This window comes from Cydia pomonella, chromosome 5, assembly GCF_033807575.1.
Source record: "Cydia pomonella isolate Wapato2018A chromosome 5, ilCydPomo1, whole genome shotgun sequence".
NCBI classification, from domain to species: domain Eukaryota; kingdom Metazoa; phylum Arthropoda; class Insecta; order Lepidoptera; family Tortricidae; genus Cydia; species Cydia pomonella.
Window position 1 is genome coordinate 413,830 of NC_084707.1, and position 19,276 is coordinate 433,105.

Genomic DNA, 19,276 nt, shown 5'->3' on the forward strand with positions numbered 1-19,276 from the left:
AATCTGCCAGCTGACTGGAAGCAAAACAAGTCCTTTTCATTTGACATTAGTCTGGTTTCCTGCCCAGGCACTGATTTTGACGAAAACGATGTCTTTTCAAAGATTAGTAGTCGGTTTCCTCGCGTTTTTTCCCAGTTGTTCTTTAATCTAGCTTAGTAATATCTTGAAAGCAATCTAGGTCGTTGTTTCTTGGTTAAAACCTATACTTAGAGGGTAATCGTTCGGCAGCGGTCGAGTAAATAGCCTTAACGCGCGGTTACCGGGAAAATACCGGGATGCAGCCGGATAACGCTTAGAAAGGTACACCATTAACTCCACTGCTCACAGGTTTATGGCCACTGCTAATGAATCTTTGAAAATTTAACGTTTTGTTTGAAATGAATACGGCAATCTGTATATGTCAGCGGCCGATTGTAATATCAGGCAGATCATGAAATTCCTACGCATATCGTGAATCGTGAAAATCATTTTCTCGTTCCCCGGATGCGCCGGGATCCTATTTCTGCCGGCCTAGCCAAGGTGACAATCGGCTACCGCTCCGACAACGATACGCTTTGTGTCTCTATCACTCTTCCATATTAGTGCGACAGTGACAGTTGCGTGTCGATCGCTACGGAGCGTAAGCGATTGGCATGTTGGTTACGCGACCTGGACAGCAAACTCTTCGGGCATCTGAAGCAACCTAATTAGCCTAGATACCTATCTATTGGTTTAATATGACTACTTTCAAAACATTATATAGGAATTTTACGATCGGCCGCCCACATATAGAACGTTTTATGAGTCACTCATTGTGTAAAAAACAGTACCTAATGTAACTGCAGTCACCTTTCGAATATCACATCGTAGGTATACAAGCGAGGCTTCTAGTTTGTAATGTGCCCGGTTTTATTTGTAGAGTCCGTCTAAGCTAACATTGCACCGACTTGAATAGCACAAAGTGAGGAAATTATTTTAAATTAATTATGTCTTTGAAAGTAGCACTATGTCAAATCATGAATAAGTTTGTAAACAATTATACATTACTAGTTTTTGTTTCTTTACTCCCGTTAAATAAAAAATAATAATATTTATTTCTTGGCAACAGTCATTACATTTAACAGTGATTTAACACATTAAAATAAAATACACATTAACAATAAATTGTTATACTTCAGTTGTTATTTTTACGGTTTATTTAATTTACATAACTAAAATGAGTTTAGATTAGCAACGCTTTGCAATTTTTTAGCCATTAATCGATATAAAGCGGCGTCGGCGGTGTCGGGTCCACATTGCCGCCGTCGCCGCAATGTTCCGTCAACGCTCGCTGCTACTCGCCGCAGTGCTTGCTGTCCCAGGCGTGATACTGGCCAACGAATTCATCCCGAAAGTACCAGAACAATGTCAACAAATGGGCTTCTGTGAGAACTTGCCCGACTATCCGGCAGAACGCGTCGCCGACATCATCAAACAATTAGGTAGCGAGCTCGACAAGTACAAAGTTCAGATTGACGCGTCCACATTGCTGTCCAGAAACGGAGATGAGGAAGAACTCTGCGATTTCAAGCGCAAGACTATAGTGCCTATGGCTGCGCCGGATACTAATGGCCAATGGCACTACGTCGTCAACCAAAAGGAAGCGCCGTTGCAAAGCTTCATTGTTGAGGTAGGTATAGCAAAGAACTTAGCCATTTGACACACATTCTAAATACTAGTACAGTGGGCTCTTTTTTTTTTTTTTCATACTGATATTAGGTGAGGGTCAATCGGTCCTCGCTAGGAGTACGGGCGGCCGATTGCCTTTAAGTATTTGGTAATCTGTATTACTTTGAGGTGTTATATTAATAAGTTTTTACTCTCTATTTCCCTTAACTGCGTGTAATATTACGGATGACTCAGTAATCGTAGTCTCCTTGTAAAAGGAAGTACAGTAGGCTCAGCACATGAGTGCCGCGATTGCTATATCGCCAACGAGATAGACTACTCGTTTCTCTCTAAAGACGTATCGGGTTGGGATGGGACGGGTCTATCTCGCGTGCGAAATACCTACTGTCGCACCGCTTCTGTATTTACTCTCTATTTCGGAATTTTGGAACTGCCGGATTAAATATTGTATTTGTATATTGTTGTTATTGTATTGTAATCCGGCGTTGGGCTGTACACTGCGAGATTATAGAGCGGATCACCCGCGAGTCGTTAAATGCCGAGCGCCTACTGTATTATTCACCCCCTATTCATTTCCATTTTTAGGGTTCCGTAGTCAACTAGGAACCCTTATAGTTTCGCCATGTCCGTCTGTCTGTCTGTCTGTCTGTCTGTCCGAGGCTTTGCTCCGTGGTCGTTAGTGCTAGAAAGCTGAAATTCGGCATGGATATATAAATCAATAAAGCCGACAAAGTCGTACAATAAAATCTAAAAATTTAATTTTTTTGAGGGTACCTCCCCTACACGTAAAGTGGGGGTGATTTTTTTTTCTGCTTTAACCCTACAGTGTGGGGTATCGTTGGAAAGGGCTTTCAAAACTAATAGGGGTCTTCAACAAACATTTTTTGATTATGTGAATATACTCGGAGATAATCGCTCCGAAAGAAAAAAAAAATGTTTCCCCCCATCTAACTTTTGAACCATAGGTCCAAACAAGTGCGAGTCGGACTCGTGCATGAAGGGTTCCGTACCATTTAAGACGTATTAAAAAAAATCTACTTACTAGATCTTGTTCAACATTTTACCACTTTGGACACACATTTTACCACTTTGGAAGTGTCTCTCGCGCAAACTATTCAGTTTAGAAAAAAATGATATTAGGAACCTAAATATCATTTTTGAAGACCTATCCATAGATACCCCACACGTATGGGTTTGATGAAAAAAATTTTTTTTAAATTTTATGACGTATTAAAAAAAAAACTAATCACTAGATCTCGTTCAAACCAATTTTCGGTGGAAGTTTGCATGGTAATGTATATCATATATTTTTTTTTGATTTTTCATTCTGTTATTTTAGAAGTTACAGGGGGGGGGGACACACATTTTTTCACTTTGGAAGTGTCTCTCGCGCAAACTATTCAGTTTAGAAAAAAATAATATTAGAAACCTCAATATCATTTTTGAAGACCTATCCATAGATACCCCACACGTATGGGTTTGATGAAAATTTTTTTTTTTAAATTTTATGACGTATAAAAAAAACTACTTACTAGATCTCGTTCAGACCAATTTTCGGTGGAAGTTTGCATGACAATGTATATCATATATTTTTTTTAGTTTTTTCATTCTGTTATTTTAGAAGTTACGGGGGGGGGGGGGGGACACATTTTACCACTTTGGAAGTGTCTCTCGCGCAAACTATTCATTTTAGAAAAAAATAATATTAGAAACCTCAATATCATTTTTGAAGACCTATCCATAGATACCCCACACGTATGGGTTTGATGAAAAAAGATTTTTTGAGTTTCAGTTCTAAGTATGGGGAACCCCCAAAATTTATTGTTTTTTTTCTATTTTTGTGTGAACATCTTAATGCGGTTCATAGAATACATCCACTTACTAAGTTTGAACAATATAGCTCTTATAGTTTCGGAAAAAAAGTGGCTGTGACAGAATCGGACAGACAGACGGACATGACGAATCTATAAGGGTTCCGTTTTTTGCCATTTGGCTACGGAACCCTAAAAATATGAAAAAAATCGTGGAAGTAGAGCTTAAGAAAGACTTTAAATGAAAACTATAGCGGACATGATCACTTTAGCTGTTTTTGGGTTATCGCAAAAAGTTTCCCCTTCATAGTAAAAAGACTTTAATTAGGTACTGATTATGCAAATTTGACTATTTGTTTAACTCGCGTTTCATCCCTTGGTTAACAATTTACTATACGTTAAGCTCCAGTTTAGCTTATTGTGACGGAAGAGTAACTACGGAACCCTACACTGAGCGTGGCCCGACATGCTCTTGGCCGGTTTTTTTTATAATTATTTATAGGCCTTCGCGCCGAGTGATTATGTTGGGCTCATAATTACATGGTTTTTTATTAATTACCGGCAACAATTTGCAAGATAAATATAGGAACTTGTAATATGGGAAAAACTCCGAAATTACGAAAAATTGTCTGTGTTACATTAAGGCTGGTCAGATATTTTTTTCGAGCCAATTTTTTTCGGTCTCGTAGTAAAAGTTGCTCAGTTTAACCTATATATTAAAAAAATACCTCATATAATAATATAACAATTAATTGTCTACAATTTAACAAGTTTGTATTTTAGGTGTGCACAGAAGCTGGTTCGCCTTGCTCCGATGTTGCCTATATTCACACCGGTTACACGGCCAGCTGCAAGCAGAAGTTTATTTATCGTAACTCGCCGAGTTTGAGCGGCGGCGGCGAGATGGTTGAAAGGCAGCTGATGTTCCCTAGTTCCTGCTCCTGCCAAGTTCGGCAGGCCGGTGACCTGTAAATAGAAGATTGTGTCACAAGGGAGCAACATAACACATTTACTGCGAAGGCATTCATGGAGTCCTAAACGAAGCCAAGGATTCTATAATAGAATTCCGAGAAATTCTTAAATGGGATCCTGAGCGTATTGAAGGATTCCAGTGTTAACGCCCAAGGCGGAAAAAGTTGACACATACTACTTTTCATAATATATATTTAAGCTAAAAATATAATATCCTAGAACAGCAAAGTGCCATTTTGATCCTTCCTATCACTTAAAGAAAAGTGCCACTTTGATCCCTCCTAGCAGGGAAGAAAAAGCCCTTTCCGAATAGGTGATGTTAAAACCATATTTAATGACACTTAAGGTCATATTCGGGTAGAGAATGTTATCCTTTATAAAATGTGTGACCACGTAAAAATTTTATCGTGACATCAAATCAAAGCAATTTACCAAGCAAATTGGCAGTAGCGTGGCCCGAGTTAACGCTGCAGTAAGTATTTTACCTAAGAACGCGGCAACACAACAGTTATAAATAAATAAATATTATAGGACATTATTACACAAATTGACTATTAAGTCCCACAGTAAGCTCAATAAGGCTTGTGTTGAGGGTACTTAGACAACGATGTATATAATATATAAATATTAATAAATACTTAAATACATAGAAAACACCCATGACTCAGGAACAAATATCCATGCCACGAACGAATGCTCTTACCAGGATTTGAACCCGGGACCATCAGTTTCGTAGGCAGGGCACCCACTAGGCCAAACCGTCAAACGTTGTCATGATTTCTTAATAATAATACTAAATAGCACTTCCATTTTATAATTAGTGCAATCGGATATATGTATAATACAGTAATGCTGCTAACAGTTGCTATCCGTATATTGAACTTGATTTAATTTTGAATAAAAAATACATGCAGGTACAATAAATAAATTTATATTATAAATAAACATGTATTTATGCATATTTTTATTCGATATTCTCAGCGTAGAATAGCATAGCGTAATGAAATGTTTATTTGTTTTACAAGGGGGCAAAGTTGTTTATCTGTTCGTGATAATATTGATAACCGAGTAAGCGAAATTGAACCACGAGCGCAGCGAGTGGTTCGAAAAGTGGAATCTTGAGCGTTGCGAGGGTTAAACAAATTTTGCCACAGAGTGAAACACAAAATTTTTCAACACACCAACGAAAGGAAAATATATACTGTAAAATATCAAACAAAATCAATTCAAAATGAATGTTATGAAATATTTATCATTCAAAATCATCATTTAAAAGTGAATTCTACCAGCCAACACAAGGGAACAACTCAAAATTAGCATTTGATTACTTTGCCCCACATGTGGACAAAATGCAACTTTCTCAAGAGAGCCTTTACTGGTTGGTGTAGTGAAAAAATTATGACAGTCTTACGAAAAGTGCTTGACTAATGGCACTATTGAGTAATACTCAGACCTGCGTGCATTTTTTTTTTTCATCCATTGTATATTAGCTATCTTGAACTTTCACATTTTTTATTCGATCGTGTCGAAGATTAAATAGATGTCTATGATTCTACACTTTATAATTTTTGGCAAAAGGCGAGTTCTCAGTAAGGGCTGAACAACTAGTTTTAATTAAAACGCGTCCCTTCCTAAAGTGCCTAATTAGCATTCATTAAATTTAAGTTCCATTTATAACCAAAAGCATTAAAAACCCTGAATTCCGATGAATCAAAATATGACAATTATTATAAAATTACGGCGCCCTACTTCCCACCAAATGGGAAAGTAATTCAGTCCCCATCATATTTTTACCAAGATATAGTATTTTCTATAGATGGGCAATACGCGTGCGTCCTCGAGGGACAGAACATTTACAATAGAAATTAAAAACACGTTTTTTCTTGACAACATACCAAAAACAACCTAACTGTGAGATTTCGGAAGGTGGAGGTAAGGATAAATCTCCATGTACCAAAGTGTCATCAAAAAACCTTAAATAGGTGGCGCTACAATACCTAGAATACTTGAACAAAAAAATCAAATCATAGACAGCGCACTTCACTCCGTCAATAACGCCTAGGTTCTTAGCTACTCTAGCGCTACTCTGGAGAGATTTGGAACTATTATTTATAGCTTACAGCTGGACACTTTTGCAACAGTTCTACCATAAGAGATATCACTCCTCTTAATTCCACACTCCATATCGGTTTAAATTTTTTTATTTCTCATAAGAATTTTTTACAATTCACTTACATGAGAATTAGGAGTAAATAAGTTAACATTGTACGGGTGAGCGTATGCATGCGTATTTACATTCACACAATATGTGAGATACTATCTGTAGTTTCAGTATCTGTGGGAACACTGACAACTCTTTCTCCGATTTCGGCTAAATCATGACTGTTTGTACTGAATAATTGTTTAACGATTAATACAGATGTTCTTAAACCAAGTAATCGTTTTAATAAAATTAACAATCTAAAGACATAACACCTACCTACGTAATTTGGTCGGGTTTATTATTACCCACCAAGAAACCGGTGGGCAAACAACAATACGTACGTCACTTAGGACTTCAAGAAGTAGGTAGAAAAGAAAACTGACAAGGACAAACAGTAATGCTTTCTCTGCTACTCCTATTAAAAGTTTAATTAGACCATCCATCCGTTCAGTAATTTCCCGTCTCACGTCTCATCCAGTAGATACTATATTCATGTCCTCATCATATTTTTACAAAATGGCGGACCGGCGCGGCGCGACAAAATGGTATTTTAATTAGACGTAAAAGCGTTGTTAAATCTTTAAAACTGGTTTTAATGGCGTATCACAAAATTGTGGAATATGGGGAAAGTTTTTTATGAGTAAGTGGAGGGGGATGTTTCTAGTAATGTCGAGGTTTTAAAGTTTACGGAAGATTATGATGATTGAAGTTAAAGATGGTTCCCTATTGGTCGAAGTTATAGGGTTATAGTTTCGAACTATAAGTTACGGATAGGAATATTATTATACTGTTTATGTAAAAACAATATGCATTAGCATTAATAATATTCTCATTATTAGTGTTTATAAATCAAAGCAACTTAATTAATAATAAATAAATAAATATTATAGGACATTATTACACAAATTGACTAAGTCCCACAGTAAGCTCAATAAGGCTTGTGTTGAGGGTACTTAGACAACGATATATATAATATATAAATATTTATAAATACTTAAATACATAGAAAACACCCATGACTCAGGAACAAATATCCATGCTCATCACACGAATAAATGCCCTTACCAGGATTTGAACCCGGGACCATCGGCTTCATAGGTAGGGTCACTATCCACGAGGCCAGACCGGTCGTCAATTATTATAAGTTATGATCTATGTATTTTAGCTGACACATATTTGCAATGCAGAGTTAGCCTGGCCATCTCTGAATCTGTAATTGTAATTAATCAATAATACAACTTTCTCGAGTTTTGGATTTTGGGTTTTTTAAAACTGTCTTAAGAAGTAGTTTATGATTACAAAAGTTTAATCGGCAGTAAAGGTGTGTAAGTAGGTAGATAAATACCATTTTTAGGGTTCCGTAGCCAAAGGGTTAAACTGGACCCTTACTGACACTCCGCTGTCCGTCCGTCTATCTGCCTGTCCGTCTTTCAGTTGAAATAACAACAAATACTAAAAAGTACGAAACCCTCGGTTGGCGAGTCCTACTCGCACTGGTCCGTTTTTTAGGGTTCCGTAGCCAAATGGCAAAAAACGGAACCCTTATAGATTCGTCATGTCCGTCTGTCTGTCCGATTCTGTCACAGCCACTTTTTTCCGAAACTATAAAAGCTATACTGTTCAAACTTGGTAAGTAGATGTATCCTATGAATCGCATTATGATGTTTACACAAAATAGAAAAAAAAACAATAAATTTTGGGGGTTCCCCATACTTAGAACTGAAACTCAAAAAATATTTTTTCATCAAACCCCTACGTGTGAGGTATCTATGGATAGGTCTTTAAAAATGATATTGAGGTTTCTAATATCATTTTTTTCTAAACTGAATAGTTTGCGCGAGAGACACTTCCAAAGTGGTAAAAAGTGTGTCCTAAGTGGTAAAATGTTGAACGAGATCTAGTAAGTAGATTTTTTTTAATACGTCATAAATGGTACGGAGCCCTTCATGCGCGAGTCCGACTCGCACTTGGCCGCTTTTTTTTCGTTGGAGCCTTGTTTCATTCGTGTTGTGTCTAAACTCTCTAAACACTATAAAAGATTTAAACAGTTTCTTAGAAGATTTTCGTCTCGTATTTATACTCTTAATCAGCAATATTTTATTCCGTGTTAAGTGCCCGAATTAATTGCACAATAAAATCCGCCATTTTGAATTCTCTAGTGCATAGTACCTACAACTTCTACAAGAGGTCCGACCATTCCCGCTGTGAGAAGAATAAATCTTTACAGCATTTTCTGCAGTAAAGCAGTCACAACGGGTGATATACTGCCCTGTTGGGACTTAAACCGACTGGATCAAACGAGGTTGTGTCCTGGTATAGTGCCTTCAATTTGCTATAGTAGTTTTTCCCATCCCACACATTTTTAATTTTCGGTAGACACGTTTGTCGATAAAGACATCGATACGTAAAATTACGACTGGTGTTTTCTACATCCAGTGGCAGATTTTTGATTTCAAAATTTGATTAAAATACTATAACATATATTCAAAACTATTTATTATGAAAGGTGAATGCGAATTTCATTCTTTGGAATAATATATTGTAAAAGTAAACCTTCGCTGCATCTCAGCACTCCTTCAAAGTTTATTCCTTGCGGTACTTAGTTAAGAAGCAGTTGTTAGATTCGCCTCAATTGCATACCTATGCCACAGCCGATGCACGCTGCGCTGCTGGCCAGCGATCCATTGCCACTAATCAACCCACAACACTCACGAAACTAAAACATCCCCCACGTCTCCCTAGGACTTCGCATTCGAAAATTACCTATTTGAATTTGAAATCGGAAATCGAAAAACGATTGTCACATTTTTAATCTCCCTGGTCCAAAATCGAAGTGTTTAAGCATTGGGTACTCGTATTCACGATGTACATTTATTTTAGGTTCAATAGTTATTTGTGTCCCAAGAGAGGAAAAGTAGGAAATTGCGTGCCGCGTGTAAAATTGTTACCCGAGCCGAAGGCGAGGGTGCCAAACACGCGGGATGAAATGTCCTACGTTTCCTTCCGTGGTGCGCATACTATTTTTCTGCTCGACGGAGTCGGAAAGCGGGAACTTTGTTTAGCGCAGCGGGAGCAAAGTTGACGTTTTCCGCCCGGAGGGCAGAAATATAACATGAATATAACTTATATAACCCACTACTCCATTTCGGAACTAAGTTACAAACGGGCAAATGTTAATAAAACACCTGCGAACTCCGGGAATTCCGGAGTCCGCACATAAACGGGATTACTGTGGGCAAATTGGCGGCATTGTTTACTTACACCGCCGTGCAATAACTACGCAGCTAGGGACAGCTTTAGGGTATTTTTTCAACGTATATATTAGCCTGACGGACTAGAATAACTATGAAATTCTGACCAAAGCTCAAAAATTACTCCACGTTTGTTGCATGCGACAAATTAGCAGCACTGTTTATTTACGCCGCCATGTAATAACTACGCAGCTAGAAACAGCTTTAGGGGGTTTATTAAGTGTATATTAGCCATACTTTGTGAGCTAAATATGTAGGTCACATAGAACAAATTTTACTAGGAGACAAATCCTGACGCCGTGAATTTTCTGGTTGAAAACTTCGATAGTTATGTGATCAGTAGTATGATCTACGACCTAGGTATGCATAAAGCGCTATTATTAATGGAGGTGAATTATTGAATAAGTTGCTTGACGATTTATTACCTTTTTTTTTAATTACATTCTTATACCTAGTTCTTATTGTTGTAGTTTTCTTTGCATACCTAAATACATTTTTATTTGACATTTATCTTGAATATGTATCTAGTTGTAACACTGATAATGTATGATTGATTAGGTAAATACAAATAAGCAGTACCCATTAGGCCAAAACAGTTCGGGCATCACATTATAGTTCACACTATATTATGAATTTCATGTAATATGCAACAAACCATTAAGGATACTCACCATTAGGACAAAAATGCTTAGAAAACATAACATTTAGGTAAAACAATACATTATGCAAAATTATCATTGCGCCAAGTGACTGTTATGCCAGGTGATCATTAGTCCATAGCAGTTAGGCCAAGTGATTTTAGGCCAAACGTTGTTAGGCATTCAGAAGGACACCCGAAGATACCGTACGGAGCTTGATAATACTATAGTAGCATTCTAAACATATTAGCAAACAATCAATTATACCAACAGATTAACGAAATCATTAGCCACATCTATCTTCGGCGCTTAAGGCTTTCTATAACTAGAAACTATAAGAGGAACATAAAACACACGGTCCAAAAGGTATTAAGAATATTTGGATCGGGTATGATCGGTTTGGCTACGCCTTTGGCGCTTAAGACATTTCAATAACTACAAGCCATAGGGGTTATATAAATGACGCGGTGCAAAAGGTTGTATAAGACAATAGGGGGTATGGTTAGGATAAGTCATGTAGCTAAGCTGGAAGGCAAGCAGATTGCGAACAGCGCAGGAGCTGTGTTAATTAGTTTACGTAATAATGGGGATATGTATGTGTGATATACACCGTGGGCCAATTAAACCCGACAGATTTTAACCACGCATTCCTGAGCTCATAAGGAGCAAAAAATGTGATATGAGTTTTGGCCAAATTCGCCAAAAAAAATTTTTTTTGCCGAAAAAAAAAATTCCTTTTGCGTTTTCTGCACACGACACGTTATTTATTTTTACACCTTGGTGAAAAAAAAACATTACAACGAATAAGTAAAGTTTTTTTTATTTACAGACGAAAATTGCGAGTTTACTTTCAAACTTTAATATCTGTCAGTAGGTATGTGTAAACCAAGTCACATAGTGGCAGCGTCACAGCTAAAAAGGCGTTTGTGACTAAGTTATAAAAGAAACAAATTTTCACAGAAATTGTCATTATCTCTAAAACAAGACCGATTTCAGAAAACATAGTATGACATTTTAGTCTCTAAATGCGGTCAAGAATACACCTTTGAAATCTGTCGGGTTTAATTGGCCCACGGTGTATAATATATAAGTAAAGTAAACACCTTATGGATGTCGAATTATCATCGGAATTGGCTTGAAGTAGGATTATTCCTACTTCTTCTAATTAGTTCCCTCTTTATTATACTCGTATATTGAATATAATATTACAAAAGATTACAATAATTTTAAATACAGATGCAGAAACATAAAGAATAAAAACCGGCCAAGTGCGAGTCGGACTCGCGCACCGAGGGTGCCCTACAAACCTGTAGGTATATATTATTATATAATGTAATTAAAAATACGGTTTTCGAAACTTTTCCTTTATCTGTGCTAAAAGACGTTGCTTCGTACCAAATTTCAAGATTCTGAGTTCACGGGAAGTACCCTGTAGGTGTTGGTTTTGCGAGTGTCGAAAACTTGCGGCATAAACGGCTGTATCTTTCGATTGCGTTGGCTTAGAAGTTTGATTTTCACAGCTCCAAGGGACAGTAGCCCTGAGTATTTTATTTAAATTCCAGCTTGATACCTCCACGCGTTCCTTAGAAAAAGAGACTTGACTCACAGACAGACGGACGGACGGACAACAGAGTTATCCTATAAGGATCCGTTTTTTCCTTTCGAGGTACGGAACCCTAAAAATGAATTGTCATACGGATCATTATTGGCCGCGTCAACTATAATTCAATCTGATCCATAAACTGCGTCATAGCCTCAAATTTATTGTTTAACTTATCATTTCATCATTATTATTTTTTCCTACTCCTCTACTGTTATCTGTCATTTAAGCATTCATTAACACGAATATAAGAACATACATAAAAGATTTCAAGAAAAGTCTATATTGTCTATTCCTCATAAAAGCTCTTGTGCTTTTATAAGCTATAACGTTACTGCGATTAATGGCTACCAACCTAACAAAACCAAAACGAATACAGTTTTAAGCTAAGTGCATTGCTGCCAACGTACAAAATATTCATTTGGTTGCATAGTAAAAATAATTACTTCATAAGTCAGAAACACGCATGAGACACCCGTAATATAGCAACACCCATAGACTATGAAGACCGCTTAGCGTTGCTTGTTAGTCTCCGTAGGCTACGGTGGCCAAAATTGAGAAAAAACTGTCCAAAAAATTAATTTAGCAAGTAGCAAGTACCAGGGCCTCATGAGTTACGAGGAGGTGTCGCCGACCGGCCGGCCGCGGCCCGGGGCGGGCCGGGCGCGTAACAAGGTATGCTCGCTCGTCTTGGCTATATACTTTTGCTGTAATTTGTTTACCTAAATTAAGATTTATTTTTGTTGACTCGCAGGAAAAATATTGTATGCAACGTTGTATAAGTAGGTCAAAAAATTCTCGTGGCGTATTCCTTTACAATGTTCGCCTACGCCTTCGGCTCCGGCTCACATTGTAACTCACGCCACTCGCCTTTTTTGACCCTTCTTATACAACTGTTGCATAAAATACTATAACAGCTACTAGTAACAAACAGTTTCTGGTAAGGTTACCAGAGCTCAACGAGGGGGGGACGCGGTTAGGGTCGGCAACGCGCATGTAACTCCTCTGGAGTTGCAGGCGTACATAGGCTACGGATACTGCTTACCATCAGGCGGGCCGTATGCTTGTTTGCCACAGACGTAGTATAAAAAAAAACAGATTTTTAGTATAAAATTAACTTTATTTGTATTCAACATCCTACCTACAGTTCCATTGATTCTCGTTTCGTTGTTGTCGCCGTTTAAATAAAATTTTCCGCGCCACTGGACGACAGAGGACGACACAGAATAAATGTGTGCTAAAGCAGTAATTTAACTCCATGCATATCGTTTGGATTGAGTTAAATTGAATATAGTTAGGGTCTCCCCACACCTATCGACGCGGAATCGGCAAAAGCCGATAGATTAAGGCCGCCCCATATCTGAATGACCTCGCGCGTTCCAACTCCCTCAACCCTCCGTCTTCATTTTGACAACTGGAATTTGCACAAACAAACAAATAATTGTATCGGTTCGCTCACTTAAAACTCACTCACTCACTTTAAACTTAAATAAACAGTATCCTATCACTCAAAACTCTAAATCGGACGTTAAATTCACAGAGAATAATTGCGCGTGCGTCGTGTCTGGTAACACAGGTGACCCGTCCGATGGCCAAGACATGACTGACACTGGTGCATTTTTCAAAAACTTTATAAATAATTAAAAAATCGGAAGACGTAATTAAAGTGTACAACATTAGTCACTATTGGTTAAAGTTCCATGCGTTGCATTATAAGGGAGTTTATACAGATTTTAAGACAAGAAAAGGTTTCACGGAAAAATGATTTACTTGTGATACGGTATGTTTTTTGAAATATTAAAGCACAATTAGCAAGCTAAAATATTGTGTACAGAACTTGATTGTTCATACCACGTTCAAGCATGTTATAGTGACGTAAAAACAGCGCATTTGGCCTGTATAATAATGTCTACGCAATAAAAGCAAAAAAGACGTCGTCTCGCGCGTCACACATGAAAGTCATAGATATTATTGTATAAAATGTATGGTTTAACTTTATCAACAACCGCGACTGGAGGTACAAATTGCCAGAAAACAAACGAAAATTAGTTTTACGCAACAAATTCATTTTTGATACAAGCTTTTATCTCTGACTCTACCTTTATTTCCACAGGAAACAAGACATTTGCAGACAGACAAGGAACGGGAAAGGTGAAACTGAAAATAAAGGCTTGTACTTAATATGAAAGCTCAAAAAAATGAACATTAGTCCAAGCTTTCCAGTAGAGTTGGTAGCCCTTATGGCTTCTCTACACGATGGCCCAGCGCTGGACCAGCGAGATGGCCATGCGATGGTTGAGAGCACGCACTATGGAATGGGCTACGTGTAGGTGCGTACGCACCATCGTTGACTCACTACCTTTGATACGAAAAACCAACACTGTGGCCCTCTCATCGCCATCCCGCCGCGCCATAAGCCATTGACATTTGCACTACCTTCTCTACACGCTGGCCCATCTTAATGGGCCAGTACGATGGCCCATCATGTAGAGCAGCCACTAGAGTAGATAGATTGTACATTTCAACAAAAGTTATGGTACTGCTTTAGCACACGTATAAACTGCGACTCGCAAACGCGGAAATACATTGTTTATGTTTGCGGAAAAATGCCGTTTTCACAGAAAGCTTGTTTCTATTCAATACATCTTTAATCCTCGTATCTTAGTTTTGCGTGTTTATTAAAAATGGACTCTATGACAATAATATTATGGTTGCATTTATGATTATTCCATTAGGTGACATACGAGTATCACTTGATGTTTTTGTAGTTTTATTTCAGGCTGATTTTTTCTTGTTACCTTAACCTTGTTTTCTTTTAAAAGTGAACTATACACGGCCCAATTCGAAGAATGAAATACGATAACGTATGTCGGTATGTCGTATAATTGACAGAAGCAGCTCGATCCGGGCAACCAATGACGTTAGATATATCGTAGATAGACCTTATTGGAATCACAGCGGAATCGAAATAAACGTCAATTTTGACATGTCGTTTAGTTAACGATCCTTTAAAGATCTTTCCAAGATCTTAAACGTGTCTTAATCATTCTTCGAATCGGGCCGATAGTGAGATACTTGACTTTAGGTACAACTACATCTAAATAAGTGCGGTTTACGGTGTTGTCTATGTCTATAAATTATAGTAGGTAGTGACCTGGCTACAAAGCTGGATGTCCTGGGATTCAATCCCGACCTCGCTCACATGTTCCTGAGTTATGGATCTTTACGTACCATGTGTTGAATCGCATGCACAAGCGCACGCAAAACACAAGAATCAATTTATTTGGGTAATGGCCGTTATGGGTATTTGTTTACACAAGTGTGACGTCATGCGCTCTGATTGGTGTTTAACATATCATGGAGGGCGTCCGTATTTTTCAGTTTAATTTTATCAAAATAAATAATAATCTATTACTTAATAAAAAAATATAAGCATTTTTCGAATTCTATGATTAAAATTTCACTAAGAAAATACCATATTTTAGTGATTTTCAATTACTGTCAAATACAAATACAAAACTTTATTAATAACGCCAAAGTTATAGGTCAAAATGTCTTAATAATAGGTACAATAGTACCTACTTAAAAAAAACATGACAATGTCACAGATTTAATATAGATCTGATTCACATTAATTCTCAATTCATATAAAAACACTCAACATAATATACGTTAATACAACTTCTTAGTACCTTAGTCAGTCATCATGCCTATTACTTGTTTATTTTAGTCTTATTTATTGGGTACCGTGAAAATTAGCGTCATGGCATACCTACATCCTTATCTGTGGCACAACATATAAATACCCGTATATTATTGAGTGGTATTATACACCAAAGTAGGTAGGTACTTGTAATTATATATAACACTGCAGTTTGTTGTGTAACTGCCTAAGGGGTAAAGGCCGAATAAATACTTTCTATTTATTCTACTGACGGACAAGGTCGATTTGTGCAAGATTGTCCCATTAGCGGGCATGAGTTGAATTTTATTTCAGAGCCGCGAAGCGTAAAAGATTAAAATTATTAGAAAGGGGTTAGCAAGAGCTTAAGGTAGTAATATTTTAAAGGACAAAGTTACAACCAACTCATACTCTAAATAGACCGTGAAAACAACACTTGTGGCTCTTTGAACTACATAATTAATTATTGCTGATTGTTTCTTTTGAGTGTTACGTACTCTTCCAAATGATTTGGAAAAGTAAATAACCGAACAGAGTGTGAAGAGTGATTAGGGTCAGGGCCACATACAACTTGGAAAAGTTAGGGAAATTCATAAATAAGCTAAGCTAGTCAGAGGTCCCAGTCTTCCCACGCAACAGGAAGGTTCATGAGAGCTTAAACCATCTCTGTAATGTTATCCCGTGGATTTCAGATACAGATCAAGGATAAAAGTAAAGTAATTAGAGGCAGAAAACGTAATTTAGAAGGTTCGAACACTCAAAGTTATAACAGTAAATGTTCAACAAGGAGGAGTTTTAGAAGTGTTCTAGAGGATTGTTCCAAGGTAATAATACATGCTCTATTAAACTCCATATCGGAAGTACCTAACAGTTAACTATCGCCAGTCAAAAGAGTATACCTGTCTTCTCACTTCTTGTATTTTTATAGTCAAAATCGGCAATGTCCTTTGAATGAATACAACCTCAATGTAGCGAGGGCGAGTGTTGCCGTGTCCGATAAATTGGCTGCAGGTTTAATTGGTTACGGCGGTCGCAAACTACAGAAACAACGCGCCGGGTGCCGGGCTGTGGCAGGAGACTATTATGCAGTAGGGAATTTAGGTATAAATAAACTATTTTTATAGTGTGCGGTTCTCTGGAACTACTGTGAGCTAAAGCAATCTTCCCCTCCCCCCATTCATACTCCTGCCTTGCCGTCCGCTTTATTATGCAGGATTGTGGTGTCGGGGATTGCATGGCTGGGTCTTCAGGATGCCTCTTGGGTCCTGCAAAGCCTGCAAGCCCCACGGCTTGCAGTCCGCCGCGCAGGATTGTCAGTGGCTTGGCGTTCTACGTAGCAGGATTGCCATGTGGCGATAGGACCGTAAATATGCTGGACTGCAGTCCGCCATTTTGTTTACAATTAAAAACACGGGCTTAGCAGATTTATTTATTTATATGAAGGAAGTTGCTATTTATGTTATCAAAAATCATCAAAATAGCTATTTTCTTTTCTAAATTTTACATTTGCAGGAAAAATGTACGCTTACGACAGGACTTGAGCCCGCGACCTCTGCAATCCGTGCATCGCTCTTACCCATCCCAACGCAAAGCTACCAAGACCGCGCAAACCTTTCCATTCCACATCGCGTTTTGTACCTTCAGATATTTTCACGAATGAAGAAACAAACTCAGAAAAAAGCGGCCTAGTGCGGTTCGGACTCGTCCATGAAGGGTTCCGTACCATTTATGACGTATTAGAAAAAAACTACTTGCTAGATCTCGTTCAAACTAATTTTCGGTGGAAGTTTGCATGGTAATGTACATCGTATATTTTTTTTAGTTTTATTATTCTCTAATTTTAGAAATAACGGGGGGGGGGGACACTTTTTACCCCTTTGGAAGTGTATGTCGCACACATTATTCATTTTACAAAAAAATGATATTAGAAACCTCAATATCATTTTTAAAGACCTATTTTATACCCCACACGTATGGGTTTGACGAAAAAAATGTGAATTTCAGTTCTAAGTATGGGGAACCCCCTAAATTTATTGTTTTTTTTTCTATTTTTGTGTGAAAATCTTAATGCGGTTCACAGAATACATCTACTTACCAAGTTTCAACATATAGTTCTTATAGTTTCGGACAAAAGTGGCTGTGACATACGGACGGACAGACAGACATGACAAATCCATAAGGGTTCCGTTTTTTTGCCATTTGGCTACGGAATCCTAAAAAAGAGTAATTTTGGAATTACTTAATCGGTAGTATTGGACAATAACTAGTTGGGTGGGATTACGGTACTGGTTTTCTCGTACTGTGTTATCTCTGCTCGCCATGCCGCTACCCAGTTCGAATCCTGGCCTAGCCACAGTTTATTGTCCAACTTCCGCGATTATGTTCGACGATTTGGGCTCCCACTTTGATTCCATTATCTGCTGACGGGAAAGTAAGTGGCTTTGAGATTGTTACCATTTCTAAAGGCCACTTGTACCAATCCTGGGTTGGCTACTAACTTGGAGTTAACCGTTAACCCAGGGTTAAATTGTATTAGTAACTTCGTGGGTTAACCCTCAATGGTGCAAGTCCGAAGTGGATGGATCGGTAGGCGTTGGGAAACATCGACATTTGTAAGTTTAAAGGTTGAATTCCAATCGTGACTGCATTGCCGCGATAGATTGCTGCCGTCCGTCAATGTAAATGTCCTAAATAAGTTGACGTTCTTACGATATTGCACCACAACATGCACAACGAGAGATCATGTTAGCATAAAATGTACAAACATCATTTGAATGCTCTTGAAATGCACCCGATAGATTACGGGTATTGAAAATGATATCAAATCGATATCAAACTGATATTGAAATGATAAGCCAAAATGATATTGAATCAACATCAACCTGTCAAAATTCAACATTCAAATTCAAAATTCAAAAATTTATTCTGCAAGTAGGGTTCAAGGGCTCTTTTACAAGTCAATACAACATTTATAGTACATCATATAGTGACATGAAAAATATATAACAACATTTATAAATACAGCAGCCAAATTAAAATCGCCTGTTTAGATATACACTGAATCTAAATCTCGAAGAATTCTCCAAATACAAAAAGGCGAGTCTTTACCAACGCTAAGAACTACGATAACCCAAAGCAGAAATAACCAAACAAAATGAACAAGGCATTCCGGGCAGCCATTCAATCCGTCCAGTTTTCCTGCTAATCTAACTTGCTGGATTTCATTTAGCGGCGAACTTTTGCGGTAACAAGGCTGACAGTTGTCGTTGCCATTTAAATAGTAACATGTCGGATGTCGGAATAGTTAAAACTTTGCCCTTCGATATAGTTTTGTTATATTTCACTCATATCAGAATTACGGCAACAGTATTGCAGCGCCATATTGTTGCCGCAAATGTTAAAATCGATGTTGCCTGCCCGGTTATTTGACATTTGAGGCAGCAAAGTAGTCGGCAGTAATATCGCACTGCAA

At 37.8% G+C, this 19,276-nt stretch overlaps 1 protein-coding gene across 1 annotated transcript; it reads left to right on the top strand.

The window, feature by feature from the left end:
• The first annotated feature begins 1,157 nt into the window (after window positions 1-1,157).
• On the top strand, window positions 1,158-4,542 carry LOC133518349 (protein spaetzle 5-like). The gene is made up of 2 exons (XM_061852020.1): window positions 1,158-1,648; window positions 4,242-4,542. The coding sequence occupies exons 1-2, from the start codon at window positions 1,292-1,294 to the stop codon at window positions 4,428-4,430; spliced, it is 546 nt and encodes a 181-aa protein (XP_061708004.1). The 5' UTR covers window positions 1,158-1,291; the 3' UTR covers window positions 4,431-4,542.
• Window positions 4,543-19,276: the final 14,734 nt, after the last annotated feature.